We start from the raw sequence: 10,354 nt of genomic DNA on the forward strand, positions 1-10,354 counted from the left end.
CGGATAAGGATGAGCACATTGACTTTTCAGGTGCTTGTGTCAGTGGACCAAGCTATAAAAGATAACGACTGTTTGGTCATGAAGTTGAAGTCATAAATGGAGGATTAATCAATTCTTTTCAGTTGGATGGAAAAAAAAAAAGGAAGGGAAAGAGTCACTGTATGCAACCCAACAAATGCTTTTAATCGTCGAACACATGTTTCATGGTGTTTCCTCTATCTTACCTCTGAAACCCTTACGTTGAAAAGTGAATTCATCAGCACAGTGCACAGATAGGAACAGTTTGTTGATCTTACTTGCTGGCTATAAGTGCAATCTAAGATTATTCTTCTTCAGTATAAGCGTACACAATTTTCTCTCGGCTATAATAAGAGTTTCGAGATTTTGAAGGAACTCCTTTCTTTGTGAAAATAAGATCATTCTAAATTGTTGAGGAAGAGGATGAGAAAGAAAAGACCATTCCTTGTTTTCTCTCTGAACTTTCAGCACGTGAAGAACAACAAGAGAGCATGAAAAACATGCAAGTGATTAGCTTCCGATTGAGGAGGAAGAAAGAAAAAAAAGGAGACGACAGTGACTTGTTGCGACAAAGCCGTTTAGCCTCATGAACTGTTTCATAGTGATCCTATTCGATTGATTCTTTATTATTATACATCTTTTCATTATGATTCTTTATTTTGTGATACAAGTGACAGATATATTTCTATTATGTCTTTTTCCTGACGTAAGAAACAAGAAAACTAAACAAAGTCTATTTCCCAACACAGTGATCTTATTCTATTCAGGTGATCTTTCATTTTCATACATCTTTTTATATCTTTTTCTTGATATAAGAGATAAGAAAACCAAAAGTATATTTCCCTGTTTACTAGTTGATTTGAACATTGAGTCTAAATCTAATTTACTAAATAAGAGACAAGATAACTAAATAAGAGCTCTAATTTCCAACATAAAAACTTGGATCTTTTCGAAATCTCCACTGCAGAAAAGAAATGAAGAAGGCTCAAAACTGGTTCTTAACTTGGTTGCTTAGAAAATAGTCATGATTAACTCATCATCTTCTGTATAAAATAGTAAGCAATATGGATTCAGATCGCTGGTGTATTATTAGGTTTAATTGCGACCTAATCCAAAACACTTTATGGTTGGTGTTTGATTTTGTTAATTAATCACAATCATCAACATTACAATTCTAAAGGGCATATACGATCTTCAATAATAAAATTTTAACGTTTCCTCGAGGAGAAAAACGTGTGCTTATGATTGTCACTTTAACAAATGAGAGATTTATATGACTTTAAAGACCAAATGAGAGATGTATAAAAAGAATCCACACAAGAATCGATGTGTATAGAATTTGCATAGGCTGACGAGAAGTGTTATGATTAAAAATATTATCTTTTATTTTTAAATAAATTAATTAGATAGAGTCTTGGAAATAAAGATCTCTTAGTTTAACATGCTAATGAAGATAAATTTCTTAGTAACATAAAAGAATTAAATATAGATGTAGTACATATTAATAAAAGGATCAAAGATTTATATATTTTATTAATATTTAATTCTTACATTGATAAGATGAATACAAATGATGGTTTATCAATCTAAAATGTTAGACTTGATCATATAAATATTTTCAAATTAAAAATTATAATTAAAAAAGTATATTTAATAATCTTCCTAATCTTACTACTTTTAGTAGTAATGAAGTCTATGAAGATTGTTAGTATGAGAAAACAGTATAACAAAACAAATAAGCAATATTTTAATAGATCACTTCTAGGAGGTAAATTTTCCTTAAGACTTATTCATAATAATCTAATAGGCTTATTCAAACTCGATCTTATTTAGGTTCTCATTATATATTTTACTTTATTGATGATGTTACAAGATTCACTTGTATTTATTTTGTGAAGAAAAAAAATCAAAAGTTTCATTTTTAAATTTTAGTAGTTCAAGTTAATAGTTAAAGTAGTCTTGAAAGAAAAGTTAAAAGATTATAGACAATGATAAGGAGTTCACTTTTGGTAGATTTTTTTTCTTTTGTGATGAGAATGATGTCAAAAGAAAACTTACATATGTAAATACACAACAACAAATTAGTATGGCATAACAAAAAAATTTGACATCTTGTGGGGATTTGTAAGTGTTGATTTGTACAAAAAATTTATCAAGAACCTTACGAGTAGAAGGTATGATATGTGTAACTTATGTTATTAATCGAGCTTTAATTAGTTCAATCAATTTAAAGTCTCCATATCAGTTCATGTGAGAAATAATTAAATATTTCAAACTATTTGATTCATACTATATTAATATACTAGATTCAAAGAGAAGCAAGTATGCTGTTAAAGTCAAGAAATATATTTTTATTGGCCTTGATAGAAGGAAAAAAAGGTTAAAAATATATAGATCCATATATACATAGTTATTTGATATCTTGAGATATTCTTATTATTCTCCATAAGTAGTTTATTTTAAAAATATCAATTACAACATTAAAAATGATATATGTTCAAAACTTGCGGTTGAGATTTTTTTTTTATCTAGTGCTCCCATTGTTATCAAAATAAAATGTGTTGTAAATCATATCATTCTCCCATACATGGACATAATAACGATGGCATTACTTAACTTATATTCCTATATGAGGGTCAACTTCAGCAGAGGATAATTAAATATTTTTATAATTGGATAAGATATATATAATATAACTAATTGGATTTTGATATTAGCCAATAAAAAAGAAGTCCATATTATAGTATAATTTCTGAGGAAATGCTACGAGAAACTCTCATAATAATTATTCTAAACCCTCTGCTCTCGCCTATAAATAGACAGGATCTTTAAGAGCTAAACAACGAATCTCACAGAGGACGAAGAGATTATAGTTTCTGTCTCAACCTCCCTAAACCATTAATCTAAAGACTGTGCTCGGATCACAGAGATCCTTTTCAGATCATATCAAAATGTATACATTATAAAAATCGATCTAATGTTATTTGATTTCAATCCTAACATAAAAGTTTTTTTCGTATTATATATAACATATTATGTTAATAGATACAACCTTTCAGATAATGGATTATTTCTATTTTTACTAAATATATTGTTCCATTCTCCTACGGATTTCCCTTTTGGAGGGTAATTCTTCAATTGATAAAAGATTAGATCAGGTCAGGTTGTCTAAGCACACATCCAGCTCAAAATGAAATAATATTCATAATATTTTTACTGGACTTGGATATTAGCACTCATTCATCAATCTACAGTGACCACAAGTGAATGGGAATGTTGACTAGTTTCTGACGTCCTCAGTGATGCCTATGCAGAGATGAGGAAGATGCAGATCGCGGTACTTGCCACAATTTTCTCCTCTGTTGCAAGATGAAGGAAGAAGCATGTTCTTCTCCGAGTCCCTGATCCCCGCGAGGAAGTGCTGCTGTTAAAGATGCCACAAAGGATTCCACATGCTTTAATCCATCTTCTGTGGAATTAGCTTCCCCTAACAGCTTAACAATTGCGCTTCCGACGATAACACCATCAGCTCCCCACAATGAAAGCTGAAGCAGCATTTTGCTGGTGTTAATCTCAGAAACAAGGCTTGACAAGAGCAGATCAATTGTGTTACTGACCTGTTTAACATGCTCTGGTTTTGATATGCCAAAGCCAACCGCAACAGGCTTTGCAGTTTTCTGTGAGAACATGGAACAAGATAAACAGGTTATCTGGCTTAGATTTGCACAAGTTTCTTCCTAAAAAGATCATGGAGTAGATAATTAGGACATGCAAGAAACATAAGAGAGGATAGAGAAGGAGCTCACCTCTTTGATTTCCTCGAGAAGAAACTGGACTTGTCTATTCACAGTGTCTCTTACACCAGTAACTCCAGCAGAACTTACCTGCGTGATCAGGGAGGAGCCAAATCATGTAATAAGATTGGCAAAGATATTAGAATTATCCAGATTCTATATTTTGTTCAACTTGATTATTCTCTCTTTGTCTTGAGTTACATTTTTCTGGGTAATTGATTGAATATATAGAGAATCTGGATGGCAAGAATATAGAAAAGATAAAGCATCAGAAATGATTGACTCATTACCAATGAAATGTCAAATATTACATAAATACTTGCAAATAAGAATACTTACGAGGTATATGAATCCTTCGGAAGCATCAGAAATGGCCTTCATTTTCTTTTTTGTGGCAGTAGGTGTAGTGAGCAAAACCTTTGATCGTAAGAAGATATAAAGATCACAAAATCAGAATTTCGCCAAAGGAGAAACTTAGTAATCTATTGTGGCTATAAAGACTACCATATGACTAAGTTGATCATAATTTATAAATCCTAAACATACAGAAGAATCAGGAAATGTGAAGAAAGAAGCGCCTTGATTTCAATACCTCTGATGCCTATGTAATTTATACCTCAAAGATATACTGAATTATAAAGTAGAGGGAACAAAGAGTTTAGCTTGAATAAGCCTACCATATCAATGTTTTTCTTGGCAGCTTCTCTCTTCAAATCAGCACTCTCTTCAAATGGAAGGTCTGGCACAATAAGCCCTGCAGAGTACACATTTAACATTTTTATTACCATATGACAAATATTGTTCTCTTCAGACGGTCAAATGTCTAGTAAGAACATTTGGCTAACAACAAATCTTTGTCCTCTTTATAGAAATATGAAGAAATATTATCTTCCAAGTGTCGAACAATCAAATTTCATATGTCAGGTATATTTTGAAGTTGGAGAGAAGTGAAGCTTGAGCATCTGAACAAGTCATGCATTACCTTTGACACTAGCATCTTCCAATGCAGACAAGAACCATTCACTTCTGCGGGCCAGTATTAGATTGTAATATGAGAACATTACAATCGGACAAGAGATTTGTGGAACCACCTGCATAAATTTGATCACACATTATATTCCTTTTGGAACTTCAAAAGTATGGGATGATCTCTGAAAGAGTTCAAGAAGATTGGACCGTAAGAAACCCAACTGTAATGTGATATTACTGAGCATCCTCATGGTGACATTCTTCGAGATTGTGGGTTACCATTTAATTACAATGTGTTATGAGGGACAACTGCCTAGAAGCTTGTTTGCTGGCTCCATTTGAACTTTATAATAACTTACTTGTCAAAGTAATTCGAGGAACTAAGACCGAAACAAACTTTAGATTTTCCAAGTACATATCTTTTTTTCAAAAGCAAGAGAGATTCTTTTATTGAATGGAGGCTTAAGTACCGAAAGGATTACCTGTTAATATGCTGTTTTTTTAATACGCATTTGAGATGTTCATAGATCAGAAGGTGCTAATGTTGAAACCAATGCAACTCTACTCTAACAATCAGTTGCCGAACCAATGATTTTTTCAAAGTTAAGATTGTCGTAAGATATATTATAGATAGAGCTAACAAAGCAACAGACCTATGCATTAGTGGTAGGATGCTGTCTCTAAGGATGTCTTACCTCCTTTAACATGGAGATGACTCCTTCCATGTTTGTCTTGCCAGCCAAGGCTCTTTTGTTTGATGCCTACAGAAGGGGAAAAAAAGGAACATGAATCTTATTAGATAGAAGCCTTGCTTCTTCTATTTTTCTCTCTCTCTCTTAGGAAAAAAATCGGTGGCAAATATAGATTGACTGGTGATACAAGAAATAATCAGAAAAGAAAAAATCAAGAACCTGTATCACAGGACCATCCAAAATAGGATTATCGTATGGCAACCCCAACTCGATTATATCAGCACCACAACAGTCCAGTAGCTTCAGGGCTTTTGCTGTTGTCGATAGATCAGGATCACCAGCAGTGATGTACGGTATAAATGCAACCTAAGCAGAGATAACATATCTTGTTAAAGATGATTATGTAATCGACAGCTGCTTTTTCTGTAATGTTCATAATTTCTTCGGCAAAAGGAGCAGTGTTGTTGCTTATCCAGCAAAATAGCATTGATATGTGCTCTCAGACAGGGTCAACATCAGAACCTTCCATGAGGGCAATTAAATATAGAGGATGATGAAATACATATAGCCTCAATAGTTCCATATCCTTATGGATAGAGATGTTGCCTTGTCCGATCTAGAGTCAACTGCTTCATATGATGTCAATAGATACAACCTTTTAGATAATTGATTATTTCTATGTTTACTAAATATATTGCTCCATTCTCCTACAGATTTCCCTTTTGGAGGGCAATTCTTCCATAACATTTGCTTGTCATAGGACAAGGTCAGTTCTATCGGTAAAAGGTTTGGTCACATTGAAGAATGAATATTAGAATTAAGCAAGTTTCAGGTCAGGTCAGGTTGTCTAAGCACACATCCAGCTCAAAATGAAGTAATATTCATAATATTACATGCATCCAATTGTTATTTAGACTGAGCTAGCTATGGATTAACCCAAACCAAGTTGCATCACTAATTATATCATAGAAGTTCATGTTGAACATATACCAAGATGCAAATTCTGTTCATTTAGTCTCCCCTCAGTTTACACAGAAACAAGGAATTGTTCACTGAACTTTGAACCACTTCTACTCGAAGCTAAATCATCTTAGTCAAGAGAAAATTGAAGGAAGAAACTTCAAGAAAAAGATAGCAGCAGATGCGTAACCCGAAGGCAAGAAAGACAAGAGCTCACTCTTCCTTGTCTTCTTAAATCGGAGAAGGTTTCAGAGATTCCCAGCCCCTGAGCTCTCATCCTAAGAGAAGATTTTGGAGGGTGGTTCATCAGAATGGAGTGGAATCTGGGTTTTGCTGAAGAAACATGGAAGCAGCAGGAGTTGGGAGCCGCAGCCACGGTACCGGAAGCCATGACCTTTTAAGCGTCGGAACACAAGGCTCACCTGAACTCTCCCCAAGCAATCCATGGCGTTTTATAGGGCTTCGAAAGAGCTCGACCACCTCGAGATTTACATGCTCAATGTGAATAGAGGAAGGACGAGGTTGGACGCGTCTCAATGCAAATATATATATATATATATATATATATATATTACAAGAGACCAAAATAACAAACAATTATTGGACGCATAATTGAAGGACCCAACGGGAAATGTTGCACTAGCAACAGCGATAGATAATTTGATCTATTTCTTATATCATTAGACTCATCACATGTACCGAAATATATCAAATGACATTAAGATCAAAACCTAGAAATAAAATTATGATTTTTTTGATATTTTAATTTATTTTTAATTAAATCTTAAAAAAAACGTATAATTCGAATCAAAATTGAAACCAAAACTGATTAAATAAGATCTAAAACTGATCATTTGATTCCAAAAATTGGACTCCCGAATCACCAATTTCAGAATCGGAGTCTAATAATATATTATCTTTAAATCAAAATATTAAAATTTAGCCATATAAATAACTTGGATCAAGTGTTTAATTCAATTCTTTTTATCCAATAAAAATATTGATGGGGAATCAAAGAGGTAAAGGGGAAGCAGATGATACTTTCTCATTTTAATTTTTCCGTCCAGTAAAGTAATTGCATTTACAAGATTCTACATAATAAAAAATAATAAACTTAATCAAATATGAAAACAAACAATACATTGATCTTATTAGACGGATAAGGATGAGCACATTGACTTTTCAGGTGCTTGTATCAGTGGACCAAGCTATAAAAGATAACGAATGTTTGGTCATGAAGTTGAAGTCATAAATGGAGGATTAATCAATTCTTTTCAGTTGGATGAAGACAGGGAAAAAAAAAAAGGAAGGGAAAGAGTCACTGTATGCAACCCAACAAATGCTATTAATCGTCGAACACATGTTTCATGGTGTTTCCTCTATCTTACCTCTGAAACCCTTACGTTGAAAAGTGAATTCATCAGCACAGTGCACAGATAGGAACAGTTTGTTGATCTTACTTGCTGGCTATAAGTGCAATCTAAGATTATTCTTCTTCAGTATAAGCGTACACAATTTTCTCTCGGCTATAATAAGAGTTTCGAGATTTTGAAGGAACTCCTTTCTTTGTGAAAATAAGATCATTCTAAATTGTTGAGAAAGAGGATGAGAAAGAAAAGACCATTCCTAGTTTTCTCTCTAAACTTTCAGCACGTGAAGAACAACAAGAGAGCATGAAAAGCATGCAAGTGATTAGCTTCCGATAGAGGAGGAAGAAAGAAAAAAAAGGAGACGACAGTGACTTGTTGCGACAAAGCCGTTTAGCCTCATGAACTGTTTCATAGTGATCCTATTCGATTGATTCTTTATTATTATACATCTTTTCATTATGATTCTTTATTTTGTGATACAAGTGACAGATATATTTCTATTATGTCTTTTTCCTGACGTAAGAAACAAGAAAACTAAACAAAGTCTATTTCCCAACACAGTGATCTTATTCTATTCAGGTGATCTTTCATTTTCATACATCTTTTTTATTATATCTTTTTCTTGATACGAGAGATAAGAAAACCAAGTCTATTTCCCTGTTGAGTCTTGGACGGGTTAATTTGAATATTAAGTTTAAATCTAATTTATTAAAAAAAAAAAGATGTGCGCGGGTTGAGAGGTATGCGAATGGTGGAAACAATACCGAGCATAAAAAGAACAAAGTTAAGGTTTTGAGATTTTTGTTATACTATCAAGCGATAAAATTTTGTCAATTTTGATCCAAATTTTATGTAGAGAATCCTTGTAATAAGCTCTATAATTTTAATGATGATTATCTATAATTCATCTTCTCTAATATACTTTTCTAATATACCCCCTTGGTGAGTTCTAAATCTTTTTTTATTTAAATATATTGATGATGATGATGATATGTTACTGTTGAACCAAGATATATGTTCATGATATTATCGTGATCCTCTAGTTATTTATAGAAGACTTATTATAAATATATTATCATTATTGGTGATAGTGAATGTTTGAAATAGACTACGGTCCCATAGTTTTTTTCGTATTAGATTTTTTATGTAAAAAATTTGGTATCTCACTTTGTGATTGATTCATTGTTCTACTGTTTATACTGTTCTGATTAATAATTATTTTTAATAATAAATTGATATTATGATAAGAAACACATTTTGATACACAAAGAAGAAAAGAATTATTCCGCTATAATATTTTTTTTCAGTGATCTCCTATTCAATTGATCTTTCATTTTCATTCATCTTTTCATTCTCAGTGATCTCCTATTCAATTGATCTCTAATTTCCAACATAAAAACTTGGATCTTTTCGAAATCTCTACTGCAAAAAGAAATGAAGAAGGCTGAAAACTGGTTCTTAACTTCGTTGCTTAGAAAATAATCATGACTAACTCATCATCTTCTATATAAAATAGTAAGGAGAATTCAGCTCGCTAGTGTATTATTAGGTTTAATTGTGACCTCACCATGAATCCAAAACACATTATGGTTGGTGTTTGATTTTGTTGATCAATCACAATCATCATCATTACAATTCTGAAGGGGTATATACGATCTTAAATAACAAAATTTTAGTGTTTCCTTGAAGAGAAACGTGTACTTATGATTGCCACTTTAACAAATGAGAGATATATCCGACTTTAAATAACAAATGAGAGATGTATACGAGGAAGCTACACAAGAATCGATGTGCATCGAATTAGCATAGGCTAATGACAAGTGTTATGATTTAAAGTATTATTTTTTATTTTGAAATAAATTAATTAGATAGCGTTTTGAAAATAAAGATCTCTTAGTTTAATGTAAAGTCAAATTTCTTCGCAACTTAAAAAAATTCAACGTAGATGTAGTAGATATTAATAAAAGGATCAAAGATTTATATATTTTATCAATATTTAATTCTTATGTTGATAAGATGAGTACAAATGATGGATTATTAATCTAAAATGTTAGACTTGGTCATATAAATATTCTCAAATTAAAACTTTTGATGTAAAAAAGTATATTTAATAATCTTTCTAATCTTACTACTTTTAATAGTAATGAAGTCTGCGATGGTTGTCAGTATAACAAATACATAAGTAATATTTTGATATATCATTTTCAAGATGCAAATTTCTCTTAAGACTTATTCAGAATAATCTAATAGGCTTATTTCAAATTTCATCATATTTAGGTTCTCTTTATATATTTCACTTTATTGATTATGTTACAAGATTCACTTGGGTTTATTTTGTGGAGAAAAAAAAAATCAAAAGTGTTATTTTAAAATTTTAAGAGTTCAAGTTAACAATTAAAGTATTCTTGAAAGAAAAGTTAAAAGATTATGGACTGACAATAAAAGGGAATTCATTTTTGGTAGATTTTTTTCCTTTTGTGATGAGAATGATATAAAAGAAAACTTACATATGTAAATACACAACAACAAATTAGTATGACATAACAAAAAA

General features: G+C 31.8%; 1 protein-coding gene across 1 annotated transcript; it reads right to left on the minus strand.

The window, feature by feature from the left end:
- Positions 1-3,237: 3,237 nt before the first annotated feature.
- Positions 3,238-6,939, minus strand: LOC135594958 (tryptophan synthase alpha chain-like). Its single transcript, XM_065085466.1, has 9 exons — positions 6,651-6,939; positions 5,693-5,839; positions 5,477-5,542; positions 4,795-4,903; positions 4,490-4,566; positions 4,152-4,229; positions 3,825-3,902; positions 3,636-3,695; positions 3,238-3,563 (listed from the first exon to the last, which is right to left on the minus strand). Exons 1-9 carry the CDS (start codon positions 6,822-6,824, stop codon positions 3,315-3,317), a joined length of 1,038 nt encoding a protein of 345 aa, XP_064941538.1. The 5' UTR covers positions 6,825-6,939; the 3' UTR covers positions 3,238-3,314.
- Positions 6,940-10,354: the final 3,415 nt, after the last annotated feature.

Source organism: Musa acuminata, chromosome BXJ1-10, assembly GCF_036884655.1.
Source record: "Musa acuminata AAA Group cultivar baxijiao chromosome BXJ1-10, Cavendish_Baxijiao_AAA, whole genome shotgun sequence".
Taxonomy (NCBI): domain Eukaryota; kingdom Viridiplantae; phylum Streptophyta; class Magnoliopsida; order Zingiberales; family Musaceae; genus Musa; species Musa acuminata.